The sequence below is a fragment of the Carica papaya genome, chromosome 1 (genome assembly GCF_054855325.1).
Source record: "Carica papaya isolate Zhongbai chromosome 1, ASM5485532v1, whole genome shotgun sequence".
Classification (NCBI taxonomy): Eukaryota; Viridiplantae; Streptophyta; class Magnoliopsida; order Brassicales; family Caricaceae; genus Carica; species Carica papaya.
The window spans coordinates 8,574,070-8,590,289 of NC_142309.1; the positions used below are offsets into that span (position 1 = coordinate 8,574,070).

General features: G+C 30.4%; 2 protein-coding genes across 2 annotated transcripts; both read left to right on the forward strand.

Moving 5' to 3' along the window:
* The first annotated feature begins 422 nt into the window (after positions 1–422).
* LOC110825543 (myb-related protein 306-like) lies at positions 423–2,164 on the forward strand. Its single transcript, XM_022056011.2, has 3 exons — positions 423–688; positions 928–1,057; positions 1,183–2,164. Exons 1-3 carry the CDS (start codon positions 556–558, stop codon positions 1,916–1,918), a joined length of 999 nt encoding a protein of 332 aa, XP_021911703.1. The 5' UTR covers positions 423–555; the 3' UTR covers positions 1,919–2,164.
* Positions 2,165–15,112: 12,948 nt separating this feature from the next.
* MIF2 (mini zinc finger 2) lies at positions 15,113–15,854 on the forward strand. Its single transcript, XM_022034024.2, has one exon. It carries the CDS (start codon positions 15,363–15,365, stop codon positions 15,636–15,638), a length of 276 nt encoding a protein of 91 aa, XP_021889716.1. The 5' UTR covers positions 15,113–15,362; the 3' UTR covers positions 15,639–15,854.
* The last annotated feature ends 366 nt before the right edge of the window (positions 15,855–16,220 follow it).

The window sequence follows — 16,220 nt, forward strand, 5'->3', positions numbered from 1 at the left end:
CGTACAAGAAGAATAGGGCAAATGTCGGATGTTGAGTATTTAACCTCCAAAATTAATATACAAAACCCTAACAAACGCCTGTTTGTTTTCAAAGTTAAAAATTTATGAGCCTAAAGCTACATGTACGTCTTAACTAGCTGTTTTCATGAATTGAATTACATTAATGTTTAAGGTGATATTGAAATTTGAAAAACAATTAAGATGAAGAGAGTTAAAAGGGCACATTGAATGCCACGCGGTTTTGTGAGACACAGAAGGTATTGGCACAGCTGACTTTGGGTAACCCTAGAGTTAATGCATTTGCTGTCATCTTTTGACTCTTTTTTTTTTTTTTTTTTTTCCTGCTTTTAATTAGCTTTTAGGTCAGCGTCTTCTTCTTCTCTTTCCATCTACTTTTCCTATATATGCAACGCCAAACACACCTTTTCTCTTAGACCCACAAACAAGCTGGAGAAAAAAGAAGCTTCTTTCCTAAGAGAGAAGAACACAGCATAAGATAAAACTTGTTTTGGTTGAAGCTTTCTTGGAAAATTTTCTTGGTAGAAAATCGAAAGGATGGGAAGACCACCCTGTTGTGATAAAACGGGTGTTAAGAAAGGGCCATGGACTCCTGAGGAGGATATCATTTTAGTGTCTTATATTCAACAACATGGTCCTGGTAATTGGAGGGCTGTTCCTACCAATACAGGTTAGGAATTCATTATATTTATGCATATGTGCGTGTGTAAATATTTCTTTTTAGTTTTTACTCTATTCTTCACTAAATAGTTTTGATTTTTGGTCTTGAGATATTTTTTTGGATATCTAGCCTTTCTCTTGTTTTAATTTGTTAGCTTTAGTTGATCACTGCGGATATATATATGTATGTATGTATATATATGTTCATGCTTATTGATATGGTTGGATTTTTTGATGTGGGTGTTTTAGGGTTGCTTAGGTGCAGCAAAAGTTGCAGGCTTAGATGGACTAATTACCTAAGGCCAGGGATTAAACGCGGTAACTTCACAGAGCAGGAGGAGAAGATGATAATTCACCTTCAAGCTCTTTTAGGCAATAGGTAATACTTGGTCACTTTGCTTCTGGAAACTATCTAATCTTTTATTATATGTTTCCTGGTGGTAGATATTTAATTTCACAGTTTCTGATAAAGACTAATTAATGAGGCATTTATTGTGGGTGCAGATGGGCTGCCATAGCTTCTTACCTTCCTCAAAGAACAGACAATGATATCAAAAATTACTGGAATACCCACTTGAAGAAGAAGCTCAAAAAGCTTGAAGAAGGTCACCAGGGAAATTTCAGAGAAGGTGGTCATAATCAATCAGCTTCATATCCCACATCAAGAGGTCAATGGGAGAGAAGACTACAAACTGATATTCACATGGCTAAGCAGGCTTTAGTTGACGCCTTGCACCCAGAACAACCAAACTGTTTGTCTCAGCTGAAATCCTATACAAAACCAGGGCAAACATCAGCCTATGCATCAAGCACAGAGAACATAGCTAAGTTGCTTAAAGGGTGGATGAGGGATTCTTCTTCAAAACCAGCTTGCGCCAACTCAGATGCAACTCAGTTCTCATTCAGCAACATGGCTCCGGGGACTGAGTCTGCATCCTCCAGTGAAGGCACTGAGCAGAACCAAGTAAATAACAGTGATTGCATGGAGTTATCAGAAGGTGGGTTTGATGAGTCAGTACTGTTTGGTTTTGATTCGTTTGAGAGCTCCAATTCAGATTTCTCCCAGTCTGTGTCACCTGAGGCTAGCCTTTTCCAAGACCATGAAAGCAAATCAGATCAACACAATGAACAAGTTCCTCTGTCTTTGCTTGAGAAATGGCTGTTTGATGAAGGTGCTACTACACAAGGGAAGGATTTCCTTAGGGACTTGACATTAGATGATAATGCTAATTTTTTCTGAAGGGCAAGCGATTGTAATTCTTGTTTTAGGCTAATTACTTTTTTTGGATCTTGATTATTTTTGGATCTAGGTGATGATCATGTTGCACTGATAGAATTATTCCACAGTGGCCCTGTCATGGAGAAATTTAATTGTCACTTGTCACCCTTTATTAATAGTAGAAACCGAAGTGTAAATTTCATTATTATTATGTCAGGTTTCTTCAGATGCGCTAATAAATCTTTGGCCATTATCTTGTTAAAACTATTCATGATCTTTGTAAGATAGACTTCAATTTTAAAATGTTCAGATGCAGTATGTCACCTTTCAAAATATCTAGGTACGTTGAACTCATGGTTCTATTGTTTTCATCTCTCCGATCTATATATATGTATGTGTATACATATAAATGTTGAGCGATTGGAGCAATGTTGGTCACTATCATGAAGAAAGTTGAGTTGTACTGAAGTCTTTTATACTTTTCTTCCTTAAAAAAATTCTTAAGACTTTGCATTAATTGGGTTCATCTTGGTTTGAGAAGGAAAATTAACAGTTTAAAAAAAAAAACCCAGTTCTTTTGACTGTATGCATCACGTGTTTGAAAGATCAATAAATTACTGACATTTATCTTAGAAGTTTTAAGTTATACTTTGAATAAATACAAAATAGTTGTAAAATTTATTCCAAAATTTTCACGTTGCAAAACCAAAAAATGGGTAACAGTACTTTTTAGAACAATAAAAATTAATTTTATATAGAAATATTTCCTGTGGAATAATTAGAGAAATATATAAGTTTTAGATTCTACCAAAATTTGTGCTCTAACAATATGTTGTGAGTTTATTTATATATGTATGATCAAATTAATCCAAAAAATCATGAAGATTCTGAATCCAACGATTGTTTTTAGCTGTGCGTGTAAGTGGAATTAGCAAAAATAGCTTTTAAAATGAGAAAGAAATTATGTAGACTGAAAAAGTTTGGATGGATGAGCCAAGTTTGCACTAATAGAGGCCAGCCATGCTTTTTATTTATTGTTTGAGACGAAGAATTAAAGTTTGACTTGCTTTCTTGTGAGCCTGTGCATGCCAAGAAGCTAGAAAGTCAACCACCATGCATACCTTTGATTAATTGAAGCAAGAAGATACACAGACATAATTAGTAAGCTGACTATGGCCTGTCTGTAAAGTTAAAGTGTGTGATGTAAATTCCCCAGATCATATAGTTTCGTGAAAGTCTTTATGGTTTTTGTAATTGCTTTTTTCATTACATGATAGATTTTTAATTAGAAATGAAAATTTGAAACTTAGACTCAAAAGAAGCTCCACATACTTTCTCCAAGCAGCAGTAGTTAAAACATATATATATTTATATATATGTTGTATATCGTGACTCATGAGTTAAAGTTGAATGCTCTTCACCAAGAAAAAAAGCAGAGAAGTGAGTTATCGTTTCAACTAATAAAGATTAGAAGAATATGCTATTATTGCACTTGTTGCTTTTAGTCCCTTTTTTCAATGTATAAATTGTTTACAGTGTATTATAGGCAGAAACAGCTTTGGAAATATGCAGATCAAATAGACTTAAATGCACATGTGAATAGTTTTGGTGGTGGAGTTTTTACAAGTTTAGCAATTTTAATACAAGCCATATTATATACGTATATACAGGTAGCTAGCTAGCTATAGCCTCAAAAATAAGTCTTACTCATGTAAAGCCAGAAGATAAACGGTAAGGTCCTCATGAACACTATTATAGTATATATGGCAAGTGGTAAGAATCCACACCACATATATATACATGCAGATCAAAGAAATATTCTCCTCCTCAAAAAAAAAAAAAAGAAAATTTTTTAAAAAGGATTGAAAAAAATCATAAAAGAAAAAGAAATGTCACACAATTCTTTCTCTCTCTTTTTTTATTAAAGAAATTATAAACTGTAAAATAATTGGGTCTTTATTTCAATTATGGAACAATAATACTTAGGTAGACCTTTTCATCTTCTCCTTTGACTATACAAGATGGTTCAATAAATACTTGTCTGCTGACCTTAAATCAAAGGGTCTGCGATGTAAAGGATGAAAATTAACCTAACACATAAAAGAGTAAGGACAAATTAATGTCATTTTAGTTCACGAAGTATTTATTATGTTATAATTAGGCCTTAATTAAGAGCTTTTAATGATTTGATCATAAATTTATGAAAAAGAAAGTAAATACTATAACTATTTTTTGATTTTTTAGTTTCTAATTCTAAATTTATTTATATTACTCAAACAATATTAAATTTTTTTTTTTTTTTTTACTTTTATAGAAATTTTAATTAAAAATTTTGGTTTCGAATTCTTTTATAAGTTAAAAGGATTGTATTGCAAGAAAAAAAATATAAAACTAAATTACAACATAATTCTTAATTCAATAAATCAGTAATTATCTAAAAAAAATCAATAACGTACAGAATGCAAATTCTTTCTCCAGACAACATTTAGTGCAGTGGAACAGTGAAGTGATGGGTGCAGCTGGCACACAGCAGAAGAACATGAGGCCAACCTTCCCAACTTAATTCATTTTAGAGCAGCATGCAACTTTCAATTGAATGAACTATTCAAATTTTATAATAATATTGTACTTCTTATTTCAACAGCAAGACTTACAAGAAAAAGATTTAGGAAAGATTGACCTTTGAAAAAAGGAACTAGGAAAGATTTTCGAAGACCTTCCATCTATTAGGTATATATATATATATATATATATATAAATTAAATTCATAACTTTTTTTAAAGAAAAAAACTGTAAATTATAGATAGAATTTTAAAGATGGGTGTCGTTACAATTGGCCATATACTAAAATCTGGGGAAAAAAAAATAGTATATGTAATAGGTTCTCCCATGCATGCATATTGCTCTTTTTACACTCTTCTTACGGTTTTTCTTTAATCTTATATTGACAAGTAAAAATAATGAATTAAGTTTAAAAAATAAATAATAATAATAAATTAACAAAATAAGTAAATTAACAGATTTGGTGCATAAGACAATCAAAACAACATAGAAAGTAAATCAAAATTTTTATCTTCTCTCATAAGTTCTTTAATTGTATCAGGACATTATTAATTTCTAGAGGTTCATAGGGATAAGACACAGAGGAACAATCATAAGTGAGAATTTGAAATCTTTACCATTACCAATATAAGTTAATTATATTATTATAGAAAAACTAACATAAAGTGACAGATACTTTAATAACAAACTTTCTTTCATTATTAAAAATAGACATATACAATTAATTATTGTTCATCTAAGGTGATCCCTAGTCTTTTTTCTCTCTTTGGTACTTCTCCAATAGGGAGGGAAAGTTCGATGTCTCAATCGGAATCACTAGGCATTTCGCTTCTTCCTCCTCCTTTCTGTTTATTGAGAATTCTTTCTGAATAACCTACTCTCTGATTGCGAATTCGAGTCCACTCGCTCACTTTTTGAAATCCATTTTTCTTACTCTTTTTAGTAGGTGATTGACTAGCTTAGTCTAAAAAAGAAGACTAGATGAAGGGGAACTCGTCAAAGAATTCTATTCGGGGTAGGAGATCCTATGAACAAGGATTAATTTTACTTCCCCACCTAGTGACTCTAGGCTGGGAGGTAGGTCCTGGGGGAGAAGTTATAGATACTTTTTCATACTTTGTATCTGGGGTACTTCACTTAATTTCATCTGCAGTTTTGGGCTTTGGCGATATTTATCATGCACTTCTGGGACCTGAGACTCTTGAAGAATCTTTTCCATTTTTCGATTATGTATGAAAAGATAGAAATAAAATTACCACAATTTTAGGTATTCACTTAATTTGTTAGGTATATGTATTTTTCTTCTAGTATTCAAGGCTCTGTAATATGACATAGTAAATGTCGACCTTTACAATAAGAAATATTTGTAATAGATAGTTTTTATTAACAAAATTTGTTGTTGATAGTCAGACAATATAAATTCTCAAACTTCATTTCAAACCATTTAATTTATTGCATCCCTTACAACCCATCAAATTACTTTTAGTTTGAAAATCCCAACTTCCAAACCTCCCTCAAACCCCACAAGACAAATCCAAACCCACTTCAACCTATTTCATTTTTAAATCCAAGACTATAGCTTTCTCTAAAATTCTATTAAAAATTTAAACTTAAAAAGTTTCATTGAAATCTCTCTCTATTTTGTCATCATCATCATAAATTTTTTAAGTACAGAATCTAAGTTCGTTATCATATGTTCATCAATTATTATGAGAGAAGTATAGTCTCGTCAGTACTCTATTCCCACTTATATTATGGTAGGAGTTTGATTGTGCCTACTGTATTGACTGTGAGAATCTATATGCCCATAAATACGAGTGTTGAGAGACTGGTTTTATTAACTATTCATAATATAAATAAATAATTATCTGTTATGTCTTCCATAATAATGATAAATTAGGATTCATTGTAAAATGTAGCATTGTAATTTTAATTTCGGAATATATGATAGATGTGATATGTATTTTTTAATCCTTTTAATAACAGAGGATCTCCATAATAATGCTTCCTCTTGAGGCTGTGAGCGTCCATATAAGCTCTCATATTGCCATGAATTCCCTTGTAGTCTTCTATATGATTTTGAGCTATATCTTGGTTATGGAATCTCCTGTAACTTAGAATAAGTTACATTGACTCCTTTACTAGCATCACAAGTATCTAATATACTTATGTATTTATCTATCATCATACAAAAAAATTCATGTAAACATTTTGTAGTCAAAAAGTCTAATATACCTTTGTCAATATATATTTCTAAGTGCTATAGACACATATATATAATATTTTATAGTATATATAATAGATATGTATAATCAATTTTTATTTTCACATGCTAGGTATATGTTCATATTATGTAGATAGTCAATTATAAGTATTCCATATGACCTCTAAAACCACTACATTTTATTCAATGCAATATTAAAAATATATCTTGATTAGCTAAGTAGACAAACAATTTATAATGATTTTTAAAACAAATATATTTCATATGTTAGATCAAAAAAACATCTATGTTACAGATCCCAATGAACTTCTTCTTTACTAATATGAACGTTACCCTATATTACTTAATTTTAATAGTGTGATAAAATATAATATGATAAAAGTGAGATTTATGACGATATAACAACATCAAAAAAGATAAAAGCTATAATAATGTCATAGGGCATTGAATGAAATCAATTAGAAGAGAAGTTCATTATATTAAAATTTAGAAAAATAGATAAAAATGCAATTCATTTTGTAGCAATTTTTACCACTAGTTACAAATCCCGATAAACTTCTTATTTACTAATATGAACTTTATCCTATATTACTTAATTTCAATAGTAAGATAAAATATAATATGATAAAAGTGATATTTATGAAAATATAACAAAATCGAAAAAAGACAAAAACTATAATAATGCCATAGCGCATTAAATAAAATCAATTAGAAGAGAAGTTCATTATATTAAAATCTAAAACAGTAGATAGAAATGCAATTCATTTTGTAGCAATTTCTACCACTAGTTACTGATCCCAATGAACTTCTTCTTTACTAATATGAACTTTACCCTATATTACTTAATTTTAATAGTGTGACAAAATATAATATGATAAAAGTGATATTTATAAAAATATAATAGCATAAAAAAAGATAAAAAGTATAATAATGTCATAGCGCATTGAATAAAATCAATTAGAAGAGAAGTTTACTATATTAAAATCTAAAAAAATAGATAGAAATGCAATTCATTTTGTAGCAATTTCTACCACAAGTATTCTATACAATAAAAGAGAATATGTTTTCCAAATGGTTGTAAATCATGTAAATGAAAATCTAAAATATAAATCTTGATATATCTTAAGGTTTCTCACCTTTAAAATCCAGAGAATCTTTCTCCAATTCTAAATCATGAATTAAATTTAAGATTGATTTTTACTTGCATATAAATATTTTCTTGAGATTGCACTATGATATAATGAATCTTCATTAATTGGCTCATATAATAATTTAAAACCAAAAGGTAATGCTAGGCAAATATTTGTTGTGTTCATTAATTCAAAACACAAATAAACATAGAACAAGAAGATTTTACTATTACTTTTATGATAGTATATGATTTCTAAAATTTAACATATCAGAAAATATAATTAAATCAAATACAATATTTTCTTGTATATTAATTCAAAGCACAAGCAAATATAGAATAACAAGATTTTATTATATTTTTATTATTTTTTAATGGTATACGATTTAAAAATTTTAACCTCATAAAAATGATGGTTAAATCAGACTTAACAATTATAAACACAAGTACAAAAATATGTTCCAGAACCGGATACTTTTTCAATACATTGCCCGTTCCCATTATGTTGCTCCAAGCATTGTTTTCTACAATTTAGAATGATACAATCATTAGAATTTAATACTTACTGATATCTCTTTTGTCCTTTAGTTAAAGGAATAATTAAAAGAACTGTAATAAATTTAAGGAGAAAAATATCAATTACTTTGAGAATATAATTGTATCTTACTATAATTTAACTTAAAAAATAAATATTAATGCCATTTAGATTATGTACATAATGCATTAATTAAAAAAATTGTTAGACATGAAATAATTTGTGAAATATCTTGTACTTGAATATTGATGGTAAAAAATAGAAGTCTACATAAAAAAAGTATTATTTTAAGTCGTTATTTATATGTTAAAAACATCCTTTTGCATATAATTCTAATATAAAAGAATATTGGACAAACCTGAAAAAATAAGAACGAAAGCCAAGAACTGAGTGTGGGATTCTTTTGCCATGTTGTAGATTGCAATTCTTATTGAGTATTTCTCTAAGTATTTTTAAGAGAATAATATTTTTCAAGCTCAATGGGTAAAGAAAAGGCGCACCTTGCAATTTATAACATAGGATAAACTATTCATATATGCCAAGAAAGAAAGTAAATTTATTTTTCAAAATTAAATGAAAATAATCTTTTTGGACATTTAAGGTACCTTTTTTTTTTTGTAAATTATTCGTTACGATTGTTTTTATATCTAAAAATATTTTATTTTTCACATTATTTCAAATGTAAAAATTTTCAAATAGATAGAATTATAGATCCAAAAATCTTCAATAATTATCATTTTAATAAATTTTAAAAAATCTATCTTTGCGTAGAGAGTTTGTAATTAATATGTTAATATTGATAAAAAAAAATGCAGACTATCTTAATATTATTTAGAGAGTAAAGAAAAGATGCACCTCACAATTTATAAAATAAGATAGACTTTTCATATATGTTAAATACTGAAAAGAAGTAATCTCTTCTTTATATTTAAACAAAAATAATTTTTTAAATCTTGAAAGTCTTTTTTTGTATATTATTTGATAGTTATATCTTTTACTTATAAATTTATAAAGGATTATATCTTTGAAATATAATCTTCAATAATATCATTTTTAAAAATTTTAGAAAATCTATCTTTACTTGGATGGTTTGTAATTAATATGCTAATATTGATAAAAAATTAGGACTATTTTAACATTATTTAGAGGGTAAAAAAATGCACCTCACAATTTATAAAATAAGGTAAATTTTTTTTATATGCTAAGATATATAAATACTAAAAAAAAAAGGTAATTTTTTCTTTAAATTTAAACGAAAATAATTTTTTTGGGTCTTGAGAGTTTTTTTTTCTGTACATTATTTAATAGTTATATCTTTTACTTATAAATTTATAAAAAAATATATCTTCAAAATATATTTCTTAATTTTGAAGAAATGACCAAATATGTACAATTAAAGATGCAAAAATATCTTATTTTCACATTATTTCAAATATAAAAATCTTCAAGTAGATAGAGTTGTAAATCCAGGTATCATTAATAATTACCAATTTTGAAAATTTTCAAAAATGCTATTTTTTGCTTTTAAAGGGTTAGGAATTAATGTGTTAATATTGATAAATAAAAAATGTGGACTATTTTAACATTGGTTAAGAGGTGAAGAGAAGATACACCTCCCAATTCACAAAATAAGGTAGATTTTCATATAAGCCAAGACACATAAAGAGGAAAAGAGATTTAAACAAAATAATCTTTTTGAATTTTGAGAGTCTTTTTTTGTAAATTATTTATTAATTATATCTTTTCTCAAATTATATATTCTTTGATTTTGAAGAAATGACAAAATCTTTACAATTATAAATTATTTTTATAACTAAAAATATTTTATTTTTTATATCATTCTAAATATAAAAATCTTCAAATACAAAGAATTGAAGATCCAAGAATCATCAATAACTACCATTTTAAAAAAAATTAAAAATTTATATTTGCTTAAATGATTCGGAGTTAATATGTTAATATTGATAAAAAAAAATAAGGGAGATTATGTTAACCTTGTTTAGCGGACAAAAAGAAAATGTGTTTAACAATTTATAAAATAAAATAGATTTTTCATATATATCAAGACAATAAGTAATCTCCTCTTTAGATTTAAACAAATATATATATATATATATTTTTTTTCGGGATCTTGAAGGTCTTTTTTTTTTTTGGTGAATTGTTTATTAGTTATAGATAGAAATATGTTTAACATTGTTGGTGTTGATAGGGGGGAGCCCATCCAACACGGTGGTTGAAGGATGATGAGTGGTGCAAATTGATTGGCAAAGATTTTCATTCAAGAAAACACTTTTATCTAAAGCCGAGTAGTCTCTAAAAGAAAATTTGGAAAATTCCTCTAGAGGCCTTGAAATTTTCAAAAAAAAAAAAAAAAAACCCAATTCTTGCATTGGGTCAACAATGTGATTATGTTGTTGGGCTTTTTCACTAAAGCCTGTTTAGGGCCCAAACTTTTGAATCCTCCTTCCTTTTCCCTTTTTCCTTTTCCCCCCTCTTCTCTTGCACCTCCAACAAACAACCTCCACAGTCTCCGAGAAGCTTCATTGGGAGAGCCGACACACATGTCTCTCCTCATAAATCTCAATAAGCAGCTCCATAATCTATTTTGGAGACTTCTTATAACACCTAAATTTTTTTTTTTTATTTTATTTTAATTTTTATTAAAATTTTATTTAATTTTATTCTATTTTAATAATTAATTTATAAAGTTTTAATTTAATTTAATAGAAATTAAAATAATAATAATAATAAAATAAGGTAAAATTATTTTTGAAATTTAATTAAAATTGATTTTGAGAAAAATGAGTGAAAATTTAGATTTTGTGAGTGTTTTTGAAAAGAAAATCGAAAACCGAATGTCAAAACGCAATTTAAAAAAATAATGTCACGTCAGCAGCCCCGGCCAACCAGGACACGCCGCGTGGCAGGGACGCTGACACGGGAAGCCACGCGGGACGGAGACACATGGACGATCCGCGTGCGCACGATCGGACGGTCCAGATCCGTTCCCGCGCGCACGGACGTCCTAGATCAAAAGCGCGCATGGACGGTCCAGATCTCACGTGTGCGGACGGCCCAGATTTGATCATGCACGGACGGGCCAGATCGCATCGCGATGGACGGTCCAAATTTATTGCTAATTTAATCGCGATCAAATAACCCATATTAAATCATGATAGACGGCTAAGATTAAAAGGGTAAGGTTATAAATAATCGCATCCACACCCAACCCCAAACCCTAGCTGCCAGAACCCTCGCCGGAGAAGACGACTCAGCCACTGGAGGAACCGGCCGCCGCCACCCGCCACCGCACCAGAGGATTTTTCGGCCGCCAAACGAGGTAAAATTTCTCCCCTTAGCTTGTTTTTCGATGCTGAACCTCGCCAAATCGGAGCCAAACCACTGGCCAATTGGCTGGAAAACACCGCCGCGGGTTTCTTCGATTTTTGCCTCCGATGAGGCCCTTTCTGGTTCCTGTTCGATGTAATTTTTATATCACTGTGACCACCATTCTTTTTTCTATAGGTTGAGCGAAGCAAAACACTAAATCGCAACTCGCGCCGGAGGAGCCGCCGCACCCAAGAGCTTCGCCGTCGGTAAGTCTCGATTTTCTGAAATTTTTTGGCCCACCGAGGGTCCTAGGGGTGTTTTATCACAGGAACCAATGCAAGTTTGGACGAATTCGACTGAAAACGGCCGGAAACGGCCAACCCGATGTGGATCGCCGCTGTGGGAGACGACGCCGTTGCCGGAGGGCGTTGCCACCGTGCTGGAATTTCGAAATTGGCCAAAAGGGCCTTGGGTCTGATTTGAAATTTTTTTTAGGGACATGTGCAGGTACCGGAAGTGTATTTCAGTTTCTGGAAAAATTTCAAGAAATCTAGGGACTACCCGTATGCGCAGTGAGAACCCGATTTCAGACTCCGAAACAAGTAAGGATCTCTCACCCTATTTCATATTACGACATTAAAGCTTAATAAATGATAAAAAGGTATTTATGAATTAATAGATATGTATAATTAATTAAAGTTGCTAATGGAGTCCGAATTTGATGTATTTTTCGGTCAGTTATTGTTTGATTTATTTTACAATTTTAAATGAAATATGGTGTCTGATATGTTTATTCTATAATTTTGTATGCATGAATCACGGTTTTATTTATTATGGTTTGAATTATTGTAAACCCGATGTTGTGTTGTCTTATTTGGTGTCAATTACTGATTTACGTATTTATGTTTGATTGGATAATTGATATTAAGAAAAGAATAGAAAAATGTATGCGAATTGATAAATGGATAATGTCGAGAGCCTGACTAGATATCTTGGGAGATGGTGGACGGACCGGGTCCATAGAAAACCCTACCGAAAACGTGGTCTCTCATATCGGACGGGGTATGGAGACTTTATGTGTTTTGACGCTCATACCGGACGGGGTATGAGGACGGCCCGTTTCACTCTCATACCGGACGGGGTATTGAGGTTTATAGTTTTGACGCCCATACCGGATGGGGTATGGGGACGGCCCTGGAATTAAGTTATTAATGTGAATGATTCACGTGTAGCGGGGACCCCCTATGGATCCCCATGGATACTAGTAGGCTGATAAAAGAGGAAATTTGTTGTCTGATATTGAAATACAAAAGTATTATATGTGTTATGTTACAGAGTGTGCATGATCTTATGATGTTTATGATGTTATGATTTCTCATAAGTTATTTTCATGAATCTCACTGAGGTTAATGGACAATAAAAGTTTTTATTATTAATAAATAAGTTTGTTATAAATTATGCTCAATTGGTCGTTTTTGTTTTCTACCAACCTTTATTTCTGTGACAGTGAGATAGTGTGATGTCTTTACTGGGGTAGTGTAGCTCATTCCTTACTTAACCATTTCAGATAAGGAGGACTTGGTTCCCGAGCCCGTTCTGCATGAAGACGGCGAGTAGAAGCCTAAGAATTTATTAGTTTTCCTTATAGTATTCATTCATAGTATTTCATTTAGTTAGTTTATTTTTTCATACGTTTAAACGTTTTAATTATTGTGTAAGGGATGTTAATTATAATCTATTTTATTTCGCTTCCGCACTTAGAATTTTTTTTATATATACATTTTCGTTTAAATTTTAAGGGTCGTTACACTCCTCGTGTATCAAGTCCTGGCACGTATCCCAACTAAGTCATCCTTTAAATTTACTTTATAAATAGATATATTGTAAAGAAACATTATGTATGACAAAATTTATAATTGAAGTTTGTAATTTTTTTTATAAAAAAAAAATTAAATATTATATATTTTTGTTATGTTTTCGTAAGTTCTACATGCATAATAATATTAATGTTATTAACATAATAATATTTTTAATTTAAATGTATAAATATTATTTTTAAAATTTTATACATTGAGCAATAATATAAAGTATGTAACAATAATTTTTATCAATATATAACCTTTTGTAAAAGCTATGGAAATGCTTCTTGTCTCAACAGCCTATACAAAAAAATACAATTCTTTTGTGTAAATTAATAACCTATAACAATAGTCACCTGTGGTTGAAATATATAATGAAATCTATTCCAACAGTAAGTACAATTATTAGTATTTTTTTTTATTTATAAATTCGATAAAAAATAAAATAATTTATACAGTTATTTAAAAATTATATTAACAGAAAATAACTTTATAACAATAATTTTTAATTATTAGTATAAGTTATTATTTTTGTAATATTTTTATATTGAGTAATTAAAATTTTTTTAAAAAATACATGTTTCGACGAAAAAGAACTACATGTTGAACTATTATCACTTCCAATAAGACTGCAGACATGAGAAAGAAATTAATAAATCAAATATTGAATAGCTTTGTTTCTTCTTAAGTATTTGAATATCTCAAAGTTTTTTGATGTCTTCTTCTTTTAGAAACACTTCTTCATAATATTGATGCACGTACATCATGCTTTAGGTTGTGCAAACTAAAGCAATAGAGAGCTACATAAGGGTTGTGCAATAAGACACACTAATTAGCTAGTAAAGTCAAATTCGGTCTGTTTAAGACCAAAAGAAAATGATTAATCAACAGAGGTAACTAGTGCATTTTAAAGACAAATTAATCAATTACAAGGGGATGATGACAATCACACACATGATATATATATCTATAATAGTATAGTATGATGGAGAGTGAATCCAAATTAAGCTAGAAGCCTAAAATGTTTCCTCAAACTTTAAACTCAACAAAAGAAAAGGAGGGGACTATGTCTATGCAGAAAATGTAAGTGACTAGTGAGTGCCTTGAATTAGAATATACATGGAACCAAGAAAAATTGAAGGGGTAACACTGGGTAGTCCGTACAAAGTTAGGAAGCTTAGTTATGAAATTCACGTTTTTAGGCGAAGCTAATAAGCTAGACAATTGATGTTGGTATCGTATCAAAGCACCCCACAATCTGCCTTTTAGTATCTGTTTAGGGCCACAAACACTCCATAATTAGGTCTTTTGTTTTTCTTTGAAAAATAAAAAAGTAAGGCTTAGCTGTTCATTCCATTTTAAACCAACCACTGTGTTTGGTGAAAAGGAAAGTTTTCTCATCATTTCGGGGATCTTATTATTTCCTTACTTAATCTCCTTATTTTAATTTTAAACTATGAGTTGTTAAGGCAGTTGGACAATCATTTTGTATATACATCAACCTTTTCAGCTAGGCTTATTAGCCACTCAAAAGTATATATTAAATTAAATTTTAAATGTTTACTTATGCTTTATATAGAGAAACTAAGCATATTATATAATCAAGACTTTCTCTATAAATATGCCATTTAGGGTTAGGGTTTTTTAATGATCTAACTTCATCCCTCTCCTTGCTCTCGTTTACCTCTCTGCGTTCTCCAAATTTTCTTTGCTTCTTCCCAGCTTTTGCTTTTGGCTTTCTGAACTCAGATTGAAAAAAATAAAAGAATCATTTTTTTCTAGAAAAAAAGGAAGCTTCAGAGAAGAAAAATTTTGAAGGGTCGAGCATGAGGAAACGACAGGTAGTTGTGAGAAGAGAGGAGCCTTCAAGAACTCCTTTGACGGTGAGGAGTGTGAGATATGCAGAGTGCCAAAAGAATCACGCTGCAGGAGTTGGAGGGTACGCTGTCGATGGCTGCAGGGAGTTTATGGCTAGTGGAGAGGAAGGAACAAGTGCAGCACTTACATGTGCTGCTTGTGGCTGCCACAGGAACTTCCATAGAAGAGAAGTGGAGACTGAGGTTGTTTGCGAATGCTCGTCGCCACCTTCAAATGGGAACTAAGAAATAGCAGTGCCTGTACATGGAGGTTTAATTATGGCTTATTGTTATGTATCAATTGACTTGCTATTTTGGATATTTGCATGTGCTTTGGAAAACTATTGTGCTTCTTAAGAACATAGATAAGTTGATATACTCAATAAATATCACTGGTATATTTTAAATTTTGTTTATAAGAATTTTTAATAAAAGTTTGAAATGAACCAATCATATTTAGTAGATCTGTTAACTCTTTCGTGATTTGGGACCATATATAATTACTCTTATGTTTGACATTCTTCATGCGGCTTGGCTTAGGGTTGTTCAACATGACTGAACTTATTAGCTTCCATCTCCTTCCCATTTCTGTTTGCAGAACTAGAAACTATTTGGTATTGTTCTTGATGAATGAATGGCTTTACCTTGTGCTTGCTCTATTAAACCGTGGTAGATTGGTGATATTAATTATTAGCTGAATAATACGCTGTTATAGTTATTTCATTATTGATTGGAATGGTTAATTAATGAACTGTATACAAAATATTTCTGGACCATCATAAGGATCTAAGGATGAGTAATATGCAGTTGTTAATAAGGATATGTGGA

Excerpts from the sequence above, each read along its gene's own strand:
- LOC110825543 (XM_022056011.2), top strand. The coding sequence starts at position 556 with ATGGGAAGACCACCCTGTTGTGATAAAACGGGTGTTAAGAAAGGGCCA. Across the intron at positions 689-927 it reads GGCTGTTCCTACCAATACAG|GGTTGCTTAGGTGCAGCAAA; the intron begins GTTAGGAATTCA and ends TGGGTGTTTTAG. Across the intron at positions 1,058-1,182 it reads CAAGCTCTTTTAGGCAATAG|ATGGGCTGCCATAGCTTCTT; the intron begins GTAATACTTGGT and ends TTGTGGGTGCAG.
- MIF2 (XM_022034024.2), top strand. The coding sequence starts at position 15,363 with ATGAGGAAACGACAGGTAGTTGTGAGAAGAGAGGAGCCTTCAAGAACT.